Source organism: Gavia stellata, chromosome 24 (assembly GCF_030936135.1).
Source record: "Gavia stellata isolate bGavSte3 chromosome 24, bGavSte3.hap2, whole genome shotgun sequence".
NCBI classification, from domain to species: Eukaryota; Metazoa; Chordata; class Aves; order Gaviiformes; family Gaviidae; genus Gavia; species Gavia stellata.
In genome coordinates, this window is record NC_082617.1 from 9,233,067 (window position 1) to 9,257,686 (window position 24,620).

General features: G+C 50.4%; 1 protein-coding gene across 2 annotated transcripts in view; it reads right to left on the bottom strand.

Moving 5' to 3' along the window:
• The window catches only part of VAV2 (vav guanine nucleotide exchange factor 2), a 151,901-nt gene that overhangs the window by 18,122 nt on the left and 109,159 nt on the right, over positions 1-24,620 (bottom strand). The window contains exons 4-12 of one of the 2 annotated variants that reach the window (XM_059828640.1): positions 21,280-21,348; positions 11,914-12,016; positions 10,266-10,280; positions 9,491-9,589; positions 7,924-7,992; positions 7,202-7,302; positions 3,567-3,666; positions 1,905-2,000; positions 1,353-1,421 (exon numbers count right to left, since the gene is read on the bottom strand). In XM_059828640.1, coding sequence (XP_059684623.1) covers positions 1,353-1,421; positions 1,905-2,000; positions 3,567-3,666; positions 7,202-7,302; positions 7,924-7,992; positions 9,491-9,589; positions 10,266-10,280; positions 11,914-12,016; positions 21,280-21,348 — 721 coding nt within the window. The remainder of the gene's footprint in view (positions 1-1,352; positions 1,422-1,904; positions 2,001-3,566; positions 3,667-7,201; positions 7,303-7,923; positions 7,993-9,490; positions 9,590-10,265; positions 10,281-11,913; positions 12,017-21,279; positions 21,349-24,620) is intronic. The other variant, XM_059828639.1, reaches the window with a different exon arrangement.

Sequence of the window (24,620 nt, forward strand, 5' to 3'; positions counted from 1 at the left end):
CCTTTGGGAAACATAGCCCTGGCTGTAGATATTCACCCCCCTGCACAGCTCTCGCCCCAGACGGCAGCAACATCCGCCGCCCACCCACGGCAGACAGAAAGGCTGGATTCGCGATGAAAAACATTACTTGTAAGATAAGCCTTGGTTTACAGATCAATTAAAAACAAACTACACGCCTTCCTACGCCCCTGCTGAGCCCAGCGCAGTCTGAACTGCACCTGCGCTCTCCTGGCCGTGGGGCAATGAAACAGAGAAACCTGACTGATGGCTATGGGCAGCTTCCTGCAAAAAGTGCTGAGTCTGCAGTGTAGCCGGAGCATATATACATTTATTTATTAGCAGTGGTATTGGTGGGTGCCGTATTATGAGGCATAAGCAGGGTTTAACAACCGCCACCAGGTTTAGCGTTCATTTGAGACCACGGCGATGTGTTGTACAGCAGTATGCTGTGAATGCAACGTCCTTCAAACAACCTTAACTTTAAAGTGACCTACATATTGGCTCTGGATCCCCGGGCTTGCAGGGATAATGGCTGAAAAGGTCACCCAACTTACGTAAGTACTAGGAACCGTGGTGTCATTACAAAAGCTGTGGCTCAGAGGTAGAAAACAAAGTGACCTAAGAACACGGGAGCGAGCCCAGGGATGAATCCTGCAGTGCTCCCCAGAGAGAAAACCTGGGTTTAACGATCATCCTCAAGTCAGATTCTGCTGATGATGGTCCCGCTGTGTGAGTGTACGGGGGAGGATGTATCCAAGTCAGAAAACATTGAGATGATTTATTTTTTGTTGCTGATGGTTTTCCTGAGATCTTGGGGGTTTCAGCTGAAAGCTCAAAAAAACTTTAAACCGAGCAAAATTTTGACACCAGAAGTCTTCATTTGTGGAAAGAGAATTTTCTCCTTAATAAAAAAAAAAATACTTGGATAAAAGGATTCCCAAGCAGCGCCTGGATAACAGCGTGCAGGCAATGCTCCGCACAGACACAGGCTCCCATTTCTGCAATACTCCCCGACGTGCTGATACGGCTGGAGTTCCTCCAGCTCCCCCCTAGCAAAAACAAGAGCCAAATCTGGCACGGCCTCTTTGCACACAATAGCAATTAGTGAAAAGTCATAACACGTCAACAAATACCAGCTTCCCCAGCTGCTTAAGGAGGAAGGTAACAGCGATGCCTACAGATCTGCTGCAAAGCAACCTCATCAGATGGCAATCAATACACACATGCATGTCCAAAAGGAGGAGCTGCTGCTTTCCTTCGGGCTGTTGGATGGTTTTTCTATCTAAGTTTTGGTTTTACAGAAGCAGAGAGGTCCCGCGCTCTGTTGCACCATCGCTCTCATCCCCCCCTACCTGCATCGCCTCCAGAGCCTCCTTCAGCTGTTGCTTCTCTGGTCGGTCTGATGAATGGCTGAGCAGCTCCTGAAACGAAAAAATAAAAATAAAGAGTTTGGGTGTGCTAGGAAAGCTGCCCACACCCTGCCTGCAGCAGGCAGGCTACGACCCGCGGGCAATGGCTGCCAGGGTGGTGGCAGCGACGGCGGGGCGGGCGGCTGCCGCCGTAGGACGGGGAACACGCCAAGCGGCTGGTGCTCGAGAGATCTGTTACACGGAGTTGACGGGAGGAATTTCACACATAATCAGATTATATGCAAGCTTATTTTATATTCATTAACTGCCTCTTGTGGCTAACAAGTGCAGAATTACCCTAGGTCACTGTACTTTAAGAGACGGCACAAATATTATATTGTGTTAAGTAGCTCTAGTAATTATTTCATCTGAAGGGCTGGGCGGGGGGAACCCCTCGCTCTGCATTTGGCAATGATTCACTCTCCGCTGTAAAAGCCGAAAGATGCTGCAGCGAGGATGGCAGCTGGAGAGAAGTGCCAATGCTGAAACACTTACTTTTAACAGGAGATGATATTTCAAAACTCTTTGCATTGGAACCACCAGCAGATCTTGCAATTTAAATTTCCCGTCCTGAACCTTCAGTGTGCATTCCTATTAAAGAAATCAATACAGCAGTGGTGAAGGGGGGAAAACAACAGCTGCCCCACAGAAAAAGCCTCCAACGTCCCCCGGCTGTTACGTTTTGCTTCTGCAAACTCAGTTCGGATGAGAAATGGCTCGTGGTCCCTGCAAGCACCCAGCTGCTGCCAGGGCCCCCACTGCAGAGGTTATCAAGGAATAAACCACAGGGCCTGGACCCTAAAATACAGACATTCTCATGCAACTGAGCTCCTCCAGCTTAATGAGATCCTGCTCATTAGGGGAGCACACGAACGCTCTCAGACCTCGGGAAACGCATTAGCTTAACTCACCTCCTCGACGGTTTGAACTAATGCTTTTTATTTGCGAGGGGCTGGCAGCAAGCACGCAGCCAGTTGCTGTGGCTTCGCTGATAAGCGTTAAATCATTAAGATGAGCTAATGCGATCGCAGGAAGTTTTGCGAGTGCTACCTTCGCCCAGACCCATTTAGATACGTGGCTCTGCTGCGCTGGCTGAGACCCCCAGTGTGCCCCCCCGGAAGATGAGCGGAGCTGCCACGAGGGAGGGAGAGAAAGGAAAAGGATGGGAGCAACAGGATGTTACAGCAACTGGCTTGATGCAAGATTTTAAAAATTATTAAATGCAGTTTTGTCCCTGAATTGGGTTGCTACTTTTGCACGGAAAATCAAAGAGCGTTTGCGAAAAACGAGGTAACGTGCACAGACAGCCCAGCAAATTCACATTAGCATCAAGACCAAAGCAGGAATTAAAGCTGGGTAAAAACAGCAGCTCAAACAATGCATCCCTTCTGGGGCTCCTTTGATTTACTTAATATCTGGATCAGCCCCTATTTACACTAAGCCTTTACGCTGGGGACAGGGGGGTAATCCGGGTGTTCGCCTGGGGACTTGGCCTCGCCCCTGACCGTCCCTGATGCCGCCTGTGACCTTGGAAAGCCACGCGGCTCCTGGCTTGGGGTGCTCCGTGCCTTTGGGTCTCCCTGCACGACTCAAAGAGGAATTTGTCCACAACCAGTCCCGCTCGAACAAAGTCACCGGGCTTGTTTTAACTTGGATAAACTCGGGGGAGGAAGGACAGAGAGCGTGTCTGGCGGGGAGATGAAGGGGCAAGCAGGGGATCAGGACAAGCTAACCCCCAGCTGCGCTCCCTCTCCGGGCAGCACAGACTCACCCCCACATCTCTCCCCTCTCTTGCTAAATCCAACATTCCCCACACGCCCTCAGCTCCTGCAAGTCCTTCCAAAACCCGTGACGAGGCTCAAGTTGTGCCAGGGGAGGTTCAGATTGGATATTAGGGAAAATTTCTTTACTGAGAGAGTGGTGAGACACTGGAATAAACTGCCCAGGGAGGTGGTGGAGTCACCATCACTGGAGGTGTTCAAGGAACGTGTGGACGTGGCACTGCAGGACATGGTTTAGTGGGCATGGTGGGGTTTGCTGGTTGATGGTTGGACTCGATGATCTTACAGGTCTTTTCCAACCTTAGGGATTCTGTGATTCTGTGATTCTGTGAGGCGGGTGGGCAGCGCTCGGCACCAATACCCCCTGCCCACTCACCTCCACCTTCTGCCTGACGTCCTCCCTGTTGGCCAGGAGATGGTTGAGTGTGTTCTGGGCGTACTCCATGTGGCTGCAGTATTTGCCATAAATCAGCAGCCTGCAGAGGGGGAAGTCACAGATTTAATCGGAAACACTTGCTGGCAGTTATAACCTGTTATAAAAGATATATATACTTATACACAGTGAAAGGACAAGGCAAACAGCTATTCCCCCATATAACTGCTTAGCAAAGTATTAACACTCTTTTACTGCACGGCTTTTTAACATATAAATCTTTTGAAGTTTCCAGAGCTGGAGCTCGTGGGGGTGATTCAGCTCACGATGAGCCGAAGGGGCTGTGGCCAGAGGAGCCTGTTTTTGGAGGTACGATGGCTCATCCCTCCGCTCCCGAGTGCAATATATTTAATCACCGCTTCCCAAGAGCTGTGCTTTCAAAGCACCGCGATAATAAAGAGAAATCCAGCTCCACACTGAAAGACTTTCCCAGAGCAGGTTACAAAGTGGCTCTACAAGAGGTACCCGCATCCCAGGTATGACAGCCCAAATATGAAAAGAAACAGCGAAGAGCTGGGACCCCATCCCTGCCCAAGCTGCCGGTCACTGCCGGCGCTACCGGGGAATGGCTCTGACCCCAGCGAGGGTCTGCAGATCAACTAAAACACGAGGAGGGGGCGAGCACTGAACCCCTACAATCCAACACTAAGCTCCTCGGCTGCGAGTTGGCTTTTTCTTGCAACTACACCATCGCCATAACCCCTCGATGTCTCGATAGGCGCCGTGCCGCCGCCACGATGGCCACATGCCAGTTTTTCGGCTATGCCACGTTAGCACCAGGGCTTGTGAAGGCAGAGCAGGGATGCACTTCAAGACCAAACAACAACAAAACCCCATTTCCTGACAGCATTTCCGAATGCAGCTCACTCAAGCCCATGTATTAATCTCCCAAAAAGCCTTCATTTCCCGAGTCACAGCTGCTCAGAGCCCAAAAAATGATTGCCATCACCGTGGCTGATGTGTCCCCCTCTCTCTGAGGGTTTCTGGATATTTCACCAAGTAAGGAAGGCGGCAAGAAACTCTTGATGCTTGAAATATGCCTAGATTGGACATGGGCGATGACAATTTGCACCTCATCAGAGAACGAGAGGCTTCAAATCACCTTAAAACCCAAGGACACATTTTAGAAAGCTCGTTGCTCCTTGCAGGATGGGCCACCAGGACCTAGAGGTCAAGAGCACGTGTAATTTGGGAAAAGAAGGTTGTCACAGCCTTTGGAAACACAGTGAAGCTCTGTATGGACACCCCGGGGCTATAAATTCAAACACCTGACACAAACAGAACAGTTTTGCTGTGGATTCCCCCTTTTTCCTCCACTTCCACTCATTAATCCTGCATGACAGGTTTGGGTTCCCCCTGCTTCTTTGTCGTTAACTGCATTGTTGCTCAGACACATATTCCATCACATGCTGCAACTCATCCATTATTACGGGGCCTCGTCTCTCGATGGAGACGATCTGGGAGCACCTGACCCGGTGTCGCTCCGTAAATGTGGGACTCTCAGACCCTGGCAGGGAATTGAATAGAGAGATTTATGGGAGCTGCAGTCCCTGGCGAAGCAGCAGCCAATACAGATTATTCTTCTGCCTTCTCCCCTTGACAACTTCTGAAAATGCACAATAATATCTACCTTGCCAGCACTCGGAGAGTTTCAAAGATGCTTCAGAAGCATAAATTCAAACCTTTGGCTTTCAGAGAAAGATATTTACAAACTATTTCCTTCAAAATAAAAAAGAAACAACCCGCAAAAAAAGCCCTGCAAAGCAGAGGAACAATACATCATTTTGCCAGGATGTCTCTGAAGATGGGTAGGGAAGCAAGAGCTATTTGTCATGGATACATTTGATGGAGGAAGGTCTTACATACAGGGACCAAGCCGGGACTCTGGAGGTCCCTTCTTGGTGGGGCAACACCGTCTCCCCCAGGTGAGCTCACTTTCTCCTCCTGCACCCCCGTTTCCTTGCTGTAAAATGTGGTATCATTGTCTTTCCTGAGGTAGGAAAGAACCCTGCCTATTTAGATCAGGTTGCTCCAAACTCTTCATCCCTGACAGCCCAGTTTTAGGGTCTTCTCCAAACCAAAACTCCCCTCGAGCAGCAGTTCCCCATGACACTGAGGTCCCCGAGACCCCCATGGGCTGAACACAGCTTCGGAGCTGCTGCCGCGACCTCGCAGCCATCGGTCTGGCTCCTTCATTCGCCTCTCAGGAAGGCTTTTAGGTCCTTTAAAAAGCTGCTTGCAAACTCCCTTAGGAACCGGGCCGGTTCGTTCACCCGTCTGCATGAAACCCATCAGCTACAAGCGCTCTGCTGCGCTCCCACCAGCAAATTAACAGAAGCAAACATTTATTTAAAGGCTGTCAGCCCCAAAACGAGCCTCGTGCTCCAGCACAGCCAGGCAGATCTCCCAGGGGAGCAGTGCCACCTCCACGACTCCTCCCGTGTCCCTTTTGTGCTGCCCGCGTACACAGCTCTATCCCGAGCACAGTCAGCAGCAGCTCGGCTCAGGATCGCTGCCCGGGGATGGCACTGCCATGCACGGAGCCAAGCCAGGAATTAGGAGATCAAAACCACCTAAGTGAATTTTATGAGTATTTTTAAATTATTTGCATTCTTCTTTGGAAACTTTTTTTTTATTTAATCCAGAAAAGATTCCCTTTCGAAAAAGAGGCGCTGTGAATGATGGAATATCTGACCTTACGGTGTATTATTAATGCAGATGGTATTTCTGGAGTTATTGACTTCTGAATGGCATTTCTGTGTCTAGACACTGGTTTAATCACAGTGAAATAACACCCTGGCATGATTCCACAATGAATCAGGCCTTTGATTAGTATTAAGGATATTAAAGGCTTTTATTAACCTTATCTTTGCGTTCTGGGGACTCCTGCTTGCAGCTGCCAAAACACAGAATCTATTATGTTTGCGAAAGCAACTTTTACATTCATTCATCAGGCAATAGGTGCGGGACGACAGCAGTGCCAAATACGCGATTTTTTTTGAGTGAGCAATCACTTTGATCTAACCAGAGCGAAGTCTCCCCTGCAAAGAAGTCATCCCACCACATCACAGGCCCTCTAAGCCCCGCTGCTGCTTGCAGGAGAAGACTACACTAAACCCTTGAAGGCGAGTGAGGTTTTACTCCATTCTGGCTCGCCACAATCATAGCGTTCCCATCTTTAGCCCCTCTGATACACCCCTGTAAACGCATTTTATGTTCACCCTGGAAAACAGCCGGTCCCATACGGTAGGCTGTGAGCCCAGCAAAATTCGGCGGCAGACCAGGGCTTGCAGGAACAAGCACCCACCGGAGCCACACGGATTTAGCCAGGTCAGTCAGAGCGGAGATATCCCAGCCTCTGCCCCTGGGTGACCTGACACAGTTATGGCTGGATTTGGTTGCTTAAGCATCGGCATCGAGCGATGCTTCGGCTGCCTGAGAGCATCCAGCTGCGGAGGATGCAAAACTGGTCCGCTGCAGCAGGCATTTCTGTTCCAAATTCTGAGATGGGCCCTCCAAAAGTTAACCCATGGCTGTTAAAACTGGAGCTGCCTGAAGACTCAGTCTCCTTTACTTACCTCTCTTTGAATTCCAGAAACACTTTTGCCAGGCTGCTTCCTCCAGACATCATAGAGACGTCGATGGCTCTCAGGAAACTGAAGTGTACTTTAATTAGGTCCTGAAACGAAGAAACAATCAATACTTTAAACACATCCAAAGCGATTGGGCAAACGGAGCCTAAAGAAATGCACATTCACTACTTAATCAGGCAGTCATTTTCTCTTCTTTTTTTTCTCTTTTTAGTTGTTTTTAAGTCATTCTAGTGAGATGCAGCCCTAAACGGCCAGGAGTGCAAAGGTGTAATTCCGCCAGGAGGTTGTACAGTGATAAATGCCCCAGGATTTCCAGGTCTATTAAAGTCCTTTTTTGCAGGTCTGGAGGGAGTGGAGGAGATGGGCAGGCTCCGACCCAGACCCCGTGCGAGCCAGCATAGAAAGAAATCCCTTCATCGCGGCGTACCCAAACCATCTCTAAGTACAGCTCAAATACACAGCCCCAGCCTGGAACAACCTCCGTATAAAACTGTTTTCTTACCTAGAGTTCATGTAATCCCCAACTCTAAAACTGAGTGTTAAAGAATACCTCCTAAACCCGTTCAAGCACCGCAGCACATGAAGGACTGAACCTCTACAGGTGAATGCACAAATCTAAATGACATCTGAGTCTTCCCTTAAGCAGGAAGGTGGCTGAGCTGCCGTGAAAAGAACAAAGATTTAAGCCATAACGTCTATGCCGTTACCTCCAAATTGATAAAAATAGCTTCCATGTCTTGGGGAGTCAGTACCAGCCTCAGAGGGTTCATATAGTTCTGCAAGAGGTAAATGGAAAAGGGATTGAAATACCGGAGAGGAGCGAGCAAGGTTTTTTGTGCAAGGGAGGTATTTTTCCCTGCTTCACCAGTTGCATTGACCTGGGCAGGGCAAAGCCAGGGTTTAATGAATTTAAGCACTTGCAAAGGCAGACGAATGACAACACAATTCTCAAGACCGGGCTCTGCCAGGGACCCAAGCGGGAGCCAGGAACCCCCGTGGGTGCATCTTCCCCCGAGCTCCCCTTGGCCCCCGCGGCACTTCCAGGCGCGGGAAAGTGCATGACCCCCACGGTTGGTGGGCACAGACCCCTCTCCTGCTAAATCTACAGGGAGAGGGATTTAAACGCACACGGTTTCTTCACCTCGCTGCAGTTGGGAAGAGCTCTGAAGCATCTTTTCAGCTCCTCGGTTATCTCACTAGAATTTTGCCCTTGAAAAAGCACCGACGATGTGATTACATTGGAAATGCCTTTCTGAACAAATACATATTAATAGAAACAGCTACACGACTTGTAACTACAAAAAACCCCCTGATGCAATGCACCAAAGACAGGACCCTCTACCCGTAACACGCCGTCAGAACCTACTAAGCCTTTGCAAGCCTTTTTAACGGATATCAAAGCGATAACTTAACTCTTCCTTTAGACTGAAGCAGAAGGGCCGTGGCTGTTTCCGAGGAACAAGGGCTATTTACATAAATGACATGTATGCCGGGACATTTTTATAGAAAACGGGAAATGTTATTCTACCGTGCCCGTTTCACTCACAGCTTCTTTGCGGAAACTTTCAGCAGAGAGAGGCAAATAATTGCAAAAGGGGAGGAAACAAAAGCGTTAGGGTGATTAGAAATGGCAGCTTGATTTTCACTATTGTTCTTCATTCCTGCTGCTTTCCTCGGAGCACAAACCACCTCCAGGCTCCAGCCGTATCCACGACTCCACTGTCTTGCAGAGGTGTTCGTTTTTATTTTTATTTAAAAGAAAGGCACAACAATAATTTATCAAAACTAATTAAAACCCATGAATTCAAGCAGCAAAATGTTACTTTTAATCCAATTAGTTTCAATGACAAGTCAGCACAGCTTCAGCACTTTTGAAAAAAACGCCCAGAATAAAGAAATTATTCTGTAGCAATCAAAGTGATAAGATATCTGCAAATACGGCTCTTATCAGCGAGACCGGCCTGGCTGAGCGAGGAGAGGGCGTCTCTTACCCTGGGGTAAGGGGGACACAGCAGGATGGTTTTCAGCCTATTTCCAATACGCAGCGATCAGAAAAAATATGTTGTTTGGCTCCTACCGTTACAGGCTGCACATTTGTGCTTGTCAGTACGGGTTTTCTGGATCCCCCTTCTCCCCAATTTTACATGTGAATGCATCGATCCTGCCTCATCACATCTGCCAGCTCTCGCAGCAAGAACTAATACAGTGAGATTAACGCAGGCTCAAGTGATGATGTGGAAGGTGATGGAAGAGAAAAGATGGCTCAGTTCTTACCTTTTCTATATCTTCAAGTGTTTTGTAGTATTTCGCCTCAGTTTCTTGGATTTCTAGCAAACAGCAATTTCTTTTGTCATCTTCTGTCATTCCCATTTTCTAGAAAAAGGAAAAATAACGTATGGTCAGATACTCTTAAGAGTGGTCCAGCAACCTGCTTGTGTGGAGCGGAGCTCCAGTTCAGCCTTCGGTGACAGCAAACTCAGAACAAGCACAAGTTTGGGAAGTCAGGGGAGTACTGTTACTGGTTTATGTTAAAGGAAACTATTTTTATCCAAAAAAATTAGGAAGGAGCCCTGGCTGTACTATTCAGTATGTTTCAACATGGCAAGCATTACATTTTTTGCATTTATTATAGCTACATCACCAAAGACTATCAGCTAAAGAATAAATGAGAGATAAATGCTGGTTTTCCTCATTTTGTTTGCTTAAGATGAAACTCACAACAGAGACTAAGTGGGTCATAAATAATACGTTAGACTTCTACAAATCCCCTGCCAGGGTTGTCAATTCTCATGATTTTAGGTGGAATCTGGTAACACATGCTTTTCTCAAAGCCCCAACTCCTGGAGTCACTTCTCTTGCTCTTACATCTGTAAAGTGGAGCTGAAAACACGTGTCGGGAGGTGCTGCAGTCGCTGAACTGGGGAGGTGATTCAGTGATGAGGTTTTAATGATCATGCACAGGAACGGACACCCTCTGTACACCCCCTTTAACTCACAGCTCAGACCTATCAGCTGGATGGAAACCAATATTTTAATCAATGCATCTTACCTGCATATATCTAATCTGAAGCATGCAGAAATACAAGAAAGCAATTAGCATTACACACTTGCTATTGCAACAAACCTTAAAAAAAATAATCCAGTATTTAGACAGATAGGTGAGTGCTTATATTAATAATAGACTCTTTTGCTCAGGGACACGGAGGAAAGGGAGTCAGAGCCATCGACTCCATCACTGCTCAGTGCTGCTCAAGAAAACATAAAACATTGTGGAGGGAACAGTGAAAAATTGCCAATTCCGCTGACCAAAATCCTGCACTACCCGGCTGCGGGGTACCCACATGGTGGGAGCTTTCCCCCATTTTTGCCTTTTATACAAGAAATTCCTACCAAAACCTTCCCAAGGGGCAGTTCTTGGGCCAACTGGCTTCTGCAACTGATGGCAACACAGTAAAAAGACTGGTGGCCAACAAGCTGGGCTGACTTCGGCATTGCTACCGGTGTCCGTAAACAGCTCCAAGCACTTTGGCAGGATCAGTGGGAATATTTTGTGCCCAACTCCTTGGTTGAGGCAGTTTTTCGGTGTGCAGGGAGCTCCTCAGGCTGCAGAAATCACCACGTGGGAATTGTTGCCACACGGCTCGGCTCATTTGCCGGGCTCCGTGAGGTGAAGCCCTGCCTCGTCTGGCACAGCCACACGCTCCGCTCCGGGGATTTAATTGATCAGTGAACTTATCCATTGATCCTGCTTTGGTACGGAGAGGTATGTACTCTTTGCAACCAGGAGACAGTAATTAGAGCCTGAACAAAGCCTGGGGGTGGCAGATATCAGAGGATGGGAGAAAATTTGGAAGGTCACACTCTGGTGGAAAGGTCTTTTCCAGCTCTGTGTCAGCAGAAGCCAGGGCAGCCCATCTCCCCAGCGCTGGGGACATAGGTAGCGAGGGCAGCTGTGAGCACATCTGGGGAGATGCAAGGGTCACCAGCGCCTTCCTGGCTCATCCATGGAGCACGATACTTGCACCAGAGCCCTTGGAGTTAATGCAACTCCCTCCACGAGGCTGTGCGTGCTGCACAGCCGGGTTTCCCCATCACTGAAAGGCTTTTACAGATGATGAATGGGGTTGGCTGCTTGTCCCTAAAGCCACACGGGTCCCCGCTGCCCCAGAAAGCTCCACTGTAAACATCTACCTGCTCCGAGACACCCAGGCAGGAGCAGCAACAGGCACAAACAAGAGCTGAATCCTCCACGCACAGATCTGTCAGTGCTCGCCCCGATCTAAAAATACTCGAGGCAGACACGGCACATCTGGCTGATGGAGCAGGCAGAGCCGCCGTGCTCCCCCCTCCCCAGAAAGGGCTGAAGGGACACACGCTGCCTTGGCTCAGCAGCAAATTGCTATTTTTAGCTTATCTTTTAGGGCTTATTAGCTCTTCCTTTCCCTTCCGCCTCCTTAAACTCCTTCAGATGACAGAATGGGCTGGGAAACTCCTCGGAGAACCCCCTCCAGCCCAGCGCCATCCCAGCTTGGCTTACTTTTACCTCTCTCGAGGCAGCTCAGTTTCGAGGAAGGATGCAAAGCGATTCGCTTCCCCGCAGCATCACCTGTCATTGGCGGATACTTATTTATGTAGTTGAATCCTCTCCCTTCCCCTCCCATCAAGGTGTAGCTTTAAAAATGCATAGAAATTGTTACCATGGGCTGCTGAACTTCCACTCTGATGATATCTTCATAGATATCATCACCTTCATCTTCACAGGGGACGCAGTCATAAATATCCTCCCCCAGATCATGTTCGCTGGAACGAGAAGGAGAGCGATTTAGCGATAATAAAGAGGGTACGTTCACTGTCACTTGATCAGGCAAACCAACAACTGCTCTGGCACCAAGGAGGGAGGATAACCACGACAATAAGAAAATCCTCCTGGCCCACAGCATTGACATGTTCAGTCCACGTTCTCTGTTTGCATTAGGAGTCTCTGGTTTTCCTGGATCGGTACCCGCTGCACATCTCTTTCCGCTCGCTGGAGGCTGGAAAAGGCGAAACGCCGCTCGACACGAGCGGGGATGGCAGCCAAGAAGCCGCTCCGAGCCCCGTGCCAGGCACGCCTGTGATGCCCAGCCTGCCACGGTCTGCCAGCTCTGCCCCTGCGGATTTTTTGCTCAGCGCTAATCGGCCCGGCCGAGACGGAGCCACCGGCCAAGCGCCCCGGTGGGACCATCTGAGCCACCGCATGCGACCAGGTCCAGCTCCACCTGCCTCCCGAGATGCCCGCAGCCTCCTGTTCATCTCCTCCCTCTCCTCTTTAGGACAAGGAGCAGCTCTCGCGTCAGTGACTTTAACTATATTATAGCCGGAGAATAAATTTTAACGGGTTGGATTTTGGCATGTTTAAGGCACTGCACTCACTCTTGGTCTGCTTTTGCTTTTTCTCACAAAAAGGCTTCCCTCGCGGCAAAGAAATCATCCCCATTCCCCCCATTAGGGCTGCAAACTGCTGGAGGAGCTCATGTCCATTCAAAGCAGTGAGCAATACTAAATAATCACTCGATGGCTGCATGCAGCAGGTAGAAGCATCCCAGCCCTCCCGCCACGGGCACCGCCTCCAGATTTAAAAGTTCTGGATCCAGTTTCTCGGGGTGATGCACCGACTCCCATAAAGCACAATCCCTGCCCTGATGGGCAGCTGGCTGATTTTTAACCTCACATTTCGCAGAGGAGGAGGAGACTCTCCTGATCACCATAAGGCAATCTTGCCAGACGCTCAGCTCGGTGATGCTCAGCCCCAACGCCGAGCAGAGCCCAGTAATAATATTTACATCAGAGATAAATTAAGCAGCAAAAAAGTCACGTTTTCAGAACTGCCTGTATCACTTAGGGATGCCCCTGCAAGCACAGGCTTTAAAAGGCATCACCAAGGCGTAAGTGCCCAACTTGTATTTAAAGGTGATGGTGCTAGGTACTTAATTGTCGTCTGAGCCTTTACAACCCCCCTCAGGGGCTCCTAAGTCTTAGAACACTTTTGAAAATTCAACCCATAATAAATACCAATTAACAATAATAATTTTAGTGCTTAGATCTACAGGTGCTGATTGCTAATGGCTCCCACTGAAGTCAACCCCGTGGGATCAGGACAGCGTGAAACGCTGGAATATCAAAGAGCGTTCGCATATTTTACGAGCTGTCTCTTTCAACGTGGGTATTAATTACATACAAATATATTTAGGTGTAAAACCATGCTCAAACTGTAACACTTGACATCTCTATATTATACAGCATGGAGCAGCAGAGCACATCTGTTTGCAAAACTGGGCTTTATTTCTTTTCTAAATGCAGTTCTTTCTATTTTTAAAAACAGATTTATTTAATAAAAGTTTGGGGATTTTAAATAAATACACTGGCATGATGTATCCATCCCATTCTTCCAGAGTGATGCATTGCAGCTGCTGTAATAATGCCCACTAATAGCTGGTGATCCATCTTCCCCTTCCCAAGCGTCGCCGTCACCGTTATTATCTGTACCAATATTTATATTCTCAGCTCCGCTCCTTATCCAGAGCGAGCAACTCCTGGTTCCTGATTAATCTTCCCTTCCCGCCTGCACCTCTCGGATTGCTGGCTGTCTCTCCATACATCATTTCCCTGGCTCGCGGGTCGTTAGGAAACGTATGGTTGGGTTTATGTCACAAGCACGAGCCTGGCTGGGTATGATATGACCACGGCAAGTGCCGCGGTGATGCTGCTGCCGGAGCAGAGCTCGCTTTGTGTGATGGCTGCTCATCACCATCAACGAGAGAGCTCAGCAACTGTTTTGGGCTACGTGCAGAAAGAGAAGACAGCATCTTGAGGTGTCCCTGGGAAGCCCCGCATCCTCAGCATCACGTGGACCTCCTCTCCTGCACACAAGCACAACCAGGCACCACGTCCAAGCCCCAGACCCCAGCATCGCCTCTCCCCAGCCTCCTGCTGCGCGGGGGACCTAGCCTGGACAAGCCCTCCTTTTCTCCCCCACCGAGGAGCCCCGAGCTCCGGACCACGGCCGGGCACGCAGCAGGACATCACTGTGACAAACCCAGGCGGCAGCGTGGGATGCTGAAGGGGCTTTGCTAAATCACGGGCTCCCTGGACCAAGCCTGGAGAAGGAGGGGTGCCCCACGGACCCTGCCCAGCCTGGCCCTACCCAGAGCTCCTCTGGGCCCCCCAGGAAAGGGGCAGGAACACCTACCAAGGGCAAACACAGCGTATTTGCTCACAGAACTGCCAAGAGCCATCTGACACGAACACTGTACCCATCACGGCAGCCACATCCTGATGGTGCCTTGCCACTCTCATTGCTCTAACCAAGGGGCCAAGCCCCCGCTGCTCCGCTCGTTCCTGCTCATCAGCACCGGTACAAGCCCTTCCCATCTCCGTTTTCTGGCCTGAGGCAAAAAAAAAGGGACAACTCCCTTGTTCTGAGGCCATCTGGAAAGACACCTCCATTTCAGAGCTCAGGGGAGAGGCACTATTGATGCTCAAACCCGACAGCCGTGGTGGTATTAAAACAACAATACCTTTGTCCAGCAGACCCTTATTTATTACAGCCCATTCCTAGTACGTCTCTGAGAAACACCAGCGGCTGCCAGTTCTATGGAGAGCAGCAAAACGTGCAGATCAGCCTCTCCCGGAGCAGCCCAGAGGCGGCCGAGCTTTGCGGGTGCGTGTACGGCTGTTGACGCCGCTGCTTTGCACACATTGATTTTCATCAGTCTCCGCATTTTGTCTGTCAGAGTTGAAAATACATACTCTCCCCATCATTAAAAAAGAGAACAGGCATCGGGATGATTTTAGCAGTGGCAGCCTAAGAACACACTAAATTCCAAATGCCATAAGGGGAGGGAAAGCAGGGCAGTTATTTGCCGTGTTTAGCACAGTCCCCTGCTGTGGGAGGCAATAAATTCAGCATCCCAAGCAAGTCACGCGTAGACTGAACAACTTGAGCAAGGAAGGCCAGATCCTCACCTCTGTCTTTGCAGAAAAAAGCGATTTACTCCTTCGATAAAAGCAGCAGAGTCTGCGAGTTACCCGTGGGTATCGGAGCCTACAATCTACTGCCTGGATTAGGAGATTTGTTGACAGCTCTGGGTTTAGGAAAGGGATTTTATCCGCCCTTCAGACTTAACGCTGGCATTTGGAATTGCTGTTATTAGGATGGATGTAACCAGCTTTGGGCTGGCAGCATCTTGCCTAGCCAGGAAAGCCCATTCAAGGCAAGGAGAATAAAGCTTTTCATATCTAAGGCATTTTCAGGCAAAACCAGTGCTTTTGGCTGAGCTCCTCCTCCCTGGCAATGCCCGCTCCATGCAAATGCCCTCCCAAGCAGGCAGCAGCCATGCCAAGGAGCAGCTCTCTTGACAGAGGGACCGATACCAGGCTGCTGCCTCGGAGTAAGGGACGAACAGGGACATGGAAGGAGCGAGTTGGGGAAGGGTGGGGGGGTCCCTCAGGGACGCCGGGCACCTCCGCATGCAGCAGTTGCCTAAAGCGCAGCCGAATTTTAAACATATCTTCCCAAATAGGATGCCAAAGTTGAGTTAGTTTGAGGAAGAACCTCAGTGCCCTGGGGGAAGGCACTGGTCCCACGGTTCCCACCGCTGGGAACCAGCCTTCCAGAGCTCAGTGCTGGGCCAAAACAGAGGGCACAGTCTGCATTTGGCCTTTGGGAGAAGATGAGCTCCCGACTGGGCTGCCCGCACCAGGGGACGGGCGCAGACGGCCCGCGATGCCCTGGTAAATAGTCTATAGCAGGTCTGCTGTGCTAAGGGGATGCTGCACATCGCCTTTGCAACCGACACCGTGGATGAGGAGGGCAAGTGGGGAAGCTCTGAGGGACTCAAGGGCCACTGAAGGACCTCTTCATCCATAAAAGCTGCTCCGGGAAGTTGAGGAGTTTATACCAGACTCAAGAATTCAAGGACAAGCCCAAGCGAGGCCCTCAGGGCAAACCCATCACACCAAAACCCTGTCCAAACCACGGTGCGGCTTTCACTCCGCTGATGAAAGAGCCAGAACCACCAGGAAGAGCAAAAGAAAGAGGAGAAGGAGGGAGAAGGAACTAAAATAAGACAACCAAAAGACAAACCCAAATTTCCAGCCCTGTGGCCAAGGTTAAGAGCCAGAAGACCTCAGAGCCACCGCTGGGTCCGGGCTGGAAGTGCATTTGCAGGGTCCGTGAGACAGCTGCCCAGCAGCTGCGAGGCTCCAGTTCGCCCCAGTAATCCTCCACTTTCTCATTCTTACTCTGCACTTACAGCTATAAATAGACGGTTCATCCGACCAACCCCCTCATTCACGGTCTCCGTCAGACGAGGACAAGCAGAGTCCTATATTTGCAGCACATCTGGCAGGCTTAGGTTTCAGGGTGAAGGAGTGCAAGATGTGCAGTGCAGAGTCGAGATCTTGCAGGGTTTTAATTAGCCAGATTGTACTTGGACGGAGACACGCGTCTGGAAATAGCAAGAGAGGCCTTTTGCCATCTATTCTACTTAGGTCGTACGTTCCCCATTCAAAGTGGAACATTATAATTCCAAGAATGAGCCTCACACTGTTATAGCAACTAACATGATCCTAGAGATGGCACACGCAGGACATATAAAAATCTTTACTGGTGACAAAGAAGAAAAGACACGTTTACAAGTGCTATGGCTCCAGCGCCTTGTACCACGGAGCCATTTATTTAACTGGCTAGCGTGCGTGGTTCTTCCAACACAGCAAAAATAATGAGAAAAGTGGCAGCTAACTTATCATCTCACCTCGGCTCCTCTATTCATTACGTTTTTTAATGCACCGGAGAATTTCTGCTGATCATATCACTATTTTGGAAGATATGAGGATGCAGTGCTGGTGACAGCAGTGAAAGAAGTACGAGAAACTTCAGTGAGAAGCTCTTGGCAGGAGACAGGTTGTTGGCAGAGTCTGTGCCCAAACGAGTTGCATCACTTGAGAAATTGAGGCTAGGCAGGAGACCTTCTGCAACTCCCCTTCTCTACGATGAAAGGTTCAGAAATACACCACTATCCCCAATAATTTTGTCGGGGATAAATCCCCAGCAAGCTCGAAACAAGACCAGGGGACACCGACCTGTGGGATGAAGCCCCCCCGGGTTTGGTGGGGAGCTGCTTTGCTTAAAACACTTTCTTTTGTCCTTTTTGCAACACTACAACTCCTCCCCTCAAAGCAATTCACTTTTAAAGGAAAAAAGGAGGTAAAAGTTATGCAAATTAAATGTTCCGTGGCAAATCACTCACAGCACTTCTGCCTGACTCTGAATTCTTCAAATAGCTACCAAACAACCCAAAACCCACCCTACATGTAATCCACCTGAGCCTGCCGGGCTTCGTGCCCGCGCAGAGGGACAGTGCCATGAAGTGGAGAAGGTTCATGATAAAGAAGGTTCTGGTGCTGTGAAGAGCACCAGGATTAATCGCTCTCATAAATTTAATGAGACAAAATAGCTGGAGAGAGCTTAAGTGGCAGCAGAGAAAATTTAGGTTAAACGTTAAGTATAACTTCCGAAGTACCAGCATGGTTTGGGGCAGCTGAAACGGCCATCAGGAGAGATGGAAAAGCGTTCGGCAGGGAAGATGCTCAGCAGTAAGGTGGATAACTGCCGACTGCATCAGCGCCCAGCAGCCATAGCCGTGCGGGAGGCAGCGGCTCACATCCCTGCAGACCCATGGGAGCTTCATCAGGACAAGGGTCGCTTTGATTTTTGGGGGCAGGTTCCAGCGAACACACCCACATTTTGCTGTTGCAAACCCTGCTCGTTTCCTGGGCAAACTCCCCCAAAACCAGCTGCTGCTTGAGGGTCTGGCACTAGGGCACGCTGAAATAAATCAGGCCGCAGAGGACAAACGTCCCTTTAACGCTCCTCCCAGTATCGATCAGGCACCACTTGCAAACCGGCCAGCCCTCGCCATCTGCCCGGGCTCTCCGCAGGCTGCCATCTGGCCAACGGCAAAGCAAACCGAGGGGCCGGCGGGCTGAGGAGAGGGCATTTGAGAACTTTCTAGCTCCCCTGATACCCTTTTAGTTTCCCCTCCCCTTTCCATCACCAATTGTTCTTTTGGGTTTTGGGGTTTGCCTTTTTTTTTTTTTTTTTTTTTTTTTTTAAATAAATAGCTGTTTCCAGGCAATTATCTGCCTTGTTCTGCTGGATGGCTGACCCAGCGCTGGGGGGCTGCATGCAGCCCAGCATAATCTCTGCAATACCCCAAAGGTGAACGCACAATGGGTTCACCAAGGCATGAGCATCCTTTCTACACACCAGCTCCCCGCGGCCACCTCGTGCTGCAGGCAGACAGCTTGTTTCTGCAGCTCACGTAAACGGCCCTCATGGTGCTGCTATTGATCCGCTCCCAGCTCCGGCGCTGGCTTTTGTCCCCGGCTGCTGCGGCTCCTCTGCGCCGGGAGAGACCTCGCTGCCCGCCGGGACAAAGGCGCTCACTCTTTAGGGCATCATGGGGACAACGGGGACAAAGCCCAGTTCCTTCTGCTTCCCAAATCTGCACCTCCATCACAAATACGCTTATATTGTGAATGTTTTGCAGAACAGGAATTCACCCAAAATCTCAGATGGGGGCCACTGAACCGCTCCGTTTAAGTACTTCAGGTTGAAATGAAGCATTTTGACATTCTCCAAAAATCCCCACTTTTACCAACCCCCAAAATGTCTTGTTAGAACCAGCTCAATATTTATCCTGCGCTTTTTATCCCAGCAGCACAATGACCAAAGAGAGCTCCCTTTGGGAGACTCCTCTCTCCCGGGGGGTGACTTGGCGGTGCTGAGCCCACCGGGGTTGTCCCTCCTCACCTCACCCCGGCCCTCCGAGGCCAGCGGGGACAGCAGGCTGGGCCCTTGCAGCAGCACGTTTCATAGTGGTTTTACGGACAGGACCGTGCATCCCTCCAAAATGATCCAAAGGCAAAAATAATCATTCGGATGCAGCAAGTTAACGTGGAAAAAACCACCCAGAGATGGAGGGGTCTCTCTTGCAAAAGGGAGGATTTGCTGCGTCTGGTCGGGCTGTTCGGTAGCGGTTCCTTCCTCGTGTTGGGTCACTTCACCGCTTGCTGTAAAAATCATTTCTTTGCCTTCAATAAAGCATTTTGGATGCACTCGGATCTTCCCAAGGCTGCTGGATCATCAGCAATATTCAATGCAAAGATGCTGGATGGAGTGAATCATTCCCAGCTCGTGAATGACGCCCTTGTTCAGCTGTTTGGAGATCGGCAGCAGCTAAGAAAGAGCTTTCTCATGCGGCCCCGCCGTTTGCCAGCGTCCAGCATCGGTGCCCAGTATGCACCATTGTGACCAGCAAATTTCCAATGAAAGTTTCCTTGTCAAGCACGGAGAGACGTTCCTTGTCAAAGGGAGAAAGGGGGACTATTGCCGATGTGTCTCCAGGCAGTGGCAACACTCGTGCTAAGGGACTCTCCGGGGCATTTCTGGGGTTTTTACAGTAACGGGTGAATTACGTCTCCATTTCGTAGGTTGTCATTCCTGCACAACCTGGCTGCACCAGGAGGGCAGACCTGGATGCAGGAATTTGTGCAATATCCCCGTGCTGATCTACACATGCCTTTCCCCAGTGGTCCCAACTACAGATGCAAAGAAGAGGATTTTGCAAAGAATGGGAAAAAAGGGAAAGTTAAAAGTTGGAGACAATCTGGGACAGAACAGGGCAACCAAGAAGAAATAAACCTCTAAGCCATCTGAGCACAGGACTTGGGCATCTCTGCCCCTCTCATAGAGGGACCAACTCGCAGCCATGAGCAAAGGTCTGAGGAACAGTTTGGGAAGCTTCCACCCGGACACCCTGCGGAAGCTGCACCGCTGGCAGCAGAGCAGTTAAAGCTGGGACCCCATCTTCAACACCAAATAACCCCCTCTGAGTGCACCGCGCCGAAACCCCGATTTCTAGGAGAGGGCTGCCATCCCCACCGGCGCTTGTGTGCGAGTTCACCCACAAACCTTTCTCCAATTAAAAGCATGCCTATGTGTGAGAATCAGGAATTTTAAAACCCAATATTAAAGGGATTTTGTGAACTTTGGGGGGGGGGGAATGTTATTCTTGAAAGGATCCCTTTATAAGTCAAAATTTTATTAAACTGTAGCTGCTGGGAGCAAACCGCGAGCGGGGGATTCCAGGGTACTCCGTTCCCTTGACTAGTAATTTATGATTTACTTTTGTAATAACTGAAGCCATAAGGAACTCATTGGATTAAGGAGTCTTATTATTTATGTTGTGGAACAATAATATTTAACTGTATAAAGCCACATATCCACCCATACAGACTTTCCCTCCATATGAAACAGACTGCACTTCATAAGTAAAACCCTGGCCGTCGGGAACGCTGCCATCGAATTCCGATAGCGCCCACGTTTCACCATACACATTGCAGTTCAAGGTTGCTTTTAAAAGCCCGTTATATCATCACCACGGGCAGCAAAACACAGACACCAGAGACCCAGATCAATATAGACACAGAAACCCCAGCAGCATCACCCCGCATCCCACCACGCCACCAGTGGCAGGCAGGATGGGTCACCTGCGAGGGACTGCTCTGGTCCAAAATCACTCATGGGGGATGCAGACCCATGTGCCAGCACCCACAAGGCCACAAAAACGCCGCGGGAGGGGTCCAGTGCTGAGTTAGCAATGGGTATCCCAGTCCCAGCGAGCAGCTCAGCTTCAGTCGGCTCGGAGGAGGAATTGCATCCCAGGGTTTTGCAGCTAACAATGGGATTTAGCAGGCGGAGGGGTTCCCCGAGGGCTTGGCCCCCCGCACCCCTCGCTGAGCCACCCATAAACTCAACCTGATTAAAAGTATTATCTCCCAGGGCTCTACATGGGAAAAGACAGACTATTGTCAGAGCACAAAAATCTCCTGGCAAGTTGATCAAAGCAGCCGGGCCGGCTCTCCGAGCCCCGCCGTCAAATGTTATCCGACTTCGCTGAACTACATTGCAACTTTTCCCTCTTCACGTCCCCTCCCCGTCAGATGGCGAGGCCACTTACTCCGCCAGCTCCTCCAAGCTCCGATACACGTCGTCATCGTTTTCCGTGGTCTCCTCCGATGGGAAGGGCCTGGGGAAGGAGAGGAATGACAGCGTTAGTGGTGTACCTCACCCCTCGCAGCAGATCCCCTGCAGCCCCAGCTGAACTCAGCCCAGCCCCGAGCATCCCGTTGAGCAGAGGGTGTTTCGGAACAAGATATTCATTGCAAATACGTCTTTTTCCTATTGAGGCATTAGCTCCCAGGAGGACATCATCTCCGCTGCTTCCCGAGGGCAGCGCTGGCACGGCAGGACAAGAAACCAGGTGGTGAGGCCGGTTCACCGCAGGGCACCATCCGAGCACCGAAGCGAGGAGCTGCATCGTCTAACAGCATCTCTGAGACCCCGTGTCTGAGCCGCCGCTCCCCGCTGTGCTGCTGCTGCACAAACAACTCAGCAGAAATCCAATTCAAGTCCGGTGTTGGACTCGTTGGGACAGAGAAAGACTCTCTTCTCCACCCGGGATGGAGCCTTTCTACCTGCGAGCTCCTGCCCCGCTCGGCTGGGGCACGGCTGGGGCACACCAAGCTGCTTCCCACCGGTGTCTCCCACCGCTGCAAGCAGCCGATCCCACCAGACCGAATGAGTCCTTACGAACCCTGGGCTTCCTCATGTTAACAACTTTGTGATAGCTGAAAAAAGTTAAAACCCTGGGGAGGAGGGAAAGGACACCAAAAGGGCAAAAGGAAGGGGGGAGAAAGCAGATTAAAAGAGAAAGGGAGGGAGTGGGGGGAATACAAGAATTCCTTGGCTCATTCCGAAGTAATAACCAAATAATGTATGAAGGAGATGAAAAATACTGCTTTAATTAAACCCAATGTATTATTGCTGGCACGGGGCCACAGTGGGCTACGGCTCTGCTGGGGCTGGATGCACCTTGCGACTATGGCTGGGTCGGGCTGGGGCTCCCCGCGGCCACAGCAAGCCTCGCTCCAGCCAGAGCGCAGGGAACACGGGCTGCGGCAGGGCAGCTCGGGCCGTCCCTGCGGGCATCGCAGCGAAGGCAGCCGGGCGTCCCCAGGCTCAGTGTCGCACGGGATGGGATGCTGATGCTGCGGGGGAGCAAAACTGGATACACGTGAACTTTTAACTGCCCCCAAGAGCAATTTCCTCCTCTTCCCTTCCACCCTCCCTGTTTCACAATAGATCGCCTCTCCTGCAAGATTTAATACATGGCCTGGCTAGCCCCTGAATTTACTATTTTTGGATTCTGTCTCTAGCACTAATTTGCCTTCCCTCCTCTGCTATATTTCACCTTTCCTTTGGTGAGCAGCTTCAGACCAAGTGTTTTGAAACAGTGCTCAAACCTGCAGCGAGTTCAATTAAAACCACGACCAGGTGGTGACCCCAGGCACAAAGCGGGACGATTTCGTGCTCCACCATCTATCAGGGCTGCTGTGCCTCTGCTCGAGATGCAAACCCACGGGAACCACGGAGCACCCAAGGTTGGTATGTCTAACCATGCCCATGTGCAAAGCGGCAACGTGGGAGGGAGGAGAGCGATGGGTGGGAAGAGCAGATGGGGCTGTGCCGGCTCTCATAGTCTCATTGCAAGGCAGGTGCCATTGGGCGATCATCCCAACGCCCCAACATCTGGCACAAACAGCTGCCCACGCGTTTGCGAGATGTGCGGGGAAGCCCATTTTGGAGAGAAGCTTCAAAGCATAAAGGTGCAGTGAGAGACCACGAGGGACCCAGGATCTTTACAAATCGTGCACGTCTGCATGCGTTTCCTCTCCTTTCTGTCCCCTGGGGATTAGTGACAAACACAAAAGCCACCGGCTCCTCCTGCACATGGCCAAGCCCATCATGGGAACCGGTCTCGGACTTCAGCCCCAACGGGCGAGGGGGTACGGCAGCTGCTGCCGCAGGGCTACACCATCCCGCACAGCTCCAGCAAGAAAGGAGAAATCGGAGGTGACCCCTGTTAAACACCACTTGTTAAAATAATCAGGTAAAAAAATCCACCACAAGGCACGACCTCCTTTCTTTTACATGCACCTTCTGCTCTTAATCTCTATTTCCTTCTCCAGTGCTCACCATGCCAGAAAGAAAGAAGTGAAAGAGCCACAAAGAATATTAAAATCACAAGCACACATTTCCAACCATAAATCTGAGCTTGAGGTGTAATCAGTTCCTCTGATAAACCCTTCCATGTAAGACAAGGAGACAGCAAAGAGAAAAATATTTTCTAATGAGAGTTTCATGGAGATGCCAGCTCCGTCAGCCCTCTCAGCTTCACCTTGACCGTCGGCAAAGCACCGGAGTGAAAGTCAGGGCAGGGGAGGAATTAATAAGCTGTATCTCCGCAATAGCAGCTAATGGCGAAACAAGGATGCACAGAACGCAATTAGAAGGAAAGTCACACCGAGGAGAGGATTACTAAATAGACCATCTAAAATCTGGAGCTGAAGGACAGCGTTTTGGAGGAAGCGTTGGGTTTGCCCTTTGTTCGTGCCTCTCTCGCCAGCTTCCCATGCCACAAGCGGCTCCAGAGAGGCTCCCCGTGTCCCCATGTCACCGCTGCGGGAGCAGAGCTGCCATCTCCCCACAGCTCCTCTCCCCTTCTCCAAAACAGGGTGCCAACCCCAGACTGCAGGAGAAGTCACCCAGGGCTGGGACCGTGCCATGGGCAGCTCTCGGCTAAACGGTCCTTGCTCTTCCCCAAAAGCCCTATGTGCAACAACAAAATTTAATTTAGCCCTACTAGTTATGGCTGTTATTTTAAATATCTCCCTACTTTTGGCTTCAGTTCCCTTATGTATCCATTTACATTCTTTTTCTTCGCTGAACACAGGAAAAATTAATCCTCCAGCAATGAGCTGATGAGGATAAACCTCCAGCAGCCAGCTATAGAAAAACATATTAAACACTTTTCTACCTAGACGTGCACTGGCACCGGGGGTCAGGGCAGTGCTGGCCGGAGACGCAGGGTGAACTGCCCACTCCAGCCCTGTCCCATCAATTATTCCCCATGTTGCTGGTTTTGCCACTTCCCATCAGATCACCTTCATGGCTCTCTGCCACGGGCCGAGCTCCTCTCGGGGCAACGTTTTCCACTTGAGTTGGCTACAGAAACAGACGTGATGTGGTGGGGAGAGGCTGGGGGAGGAGAGCCCTGCTCTCGCTCCTGCCCCACCAGATCCATGTCAAGCCAACTCTAAGAAAAGCCAGTTGGGTGAACTTTTAACCCAGTGTTTCTCAGCGGGTTTTCCCTTGTGCACGTCCCGGTCCAGCACAGGGCTTGCATTTAGATGTCTTCATGGAGATTTATCAACTTGGCCCCAACCACGCAGGGAGAAG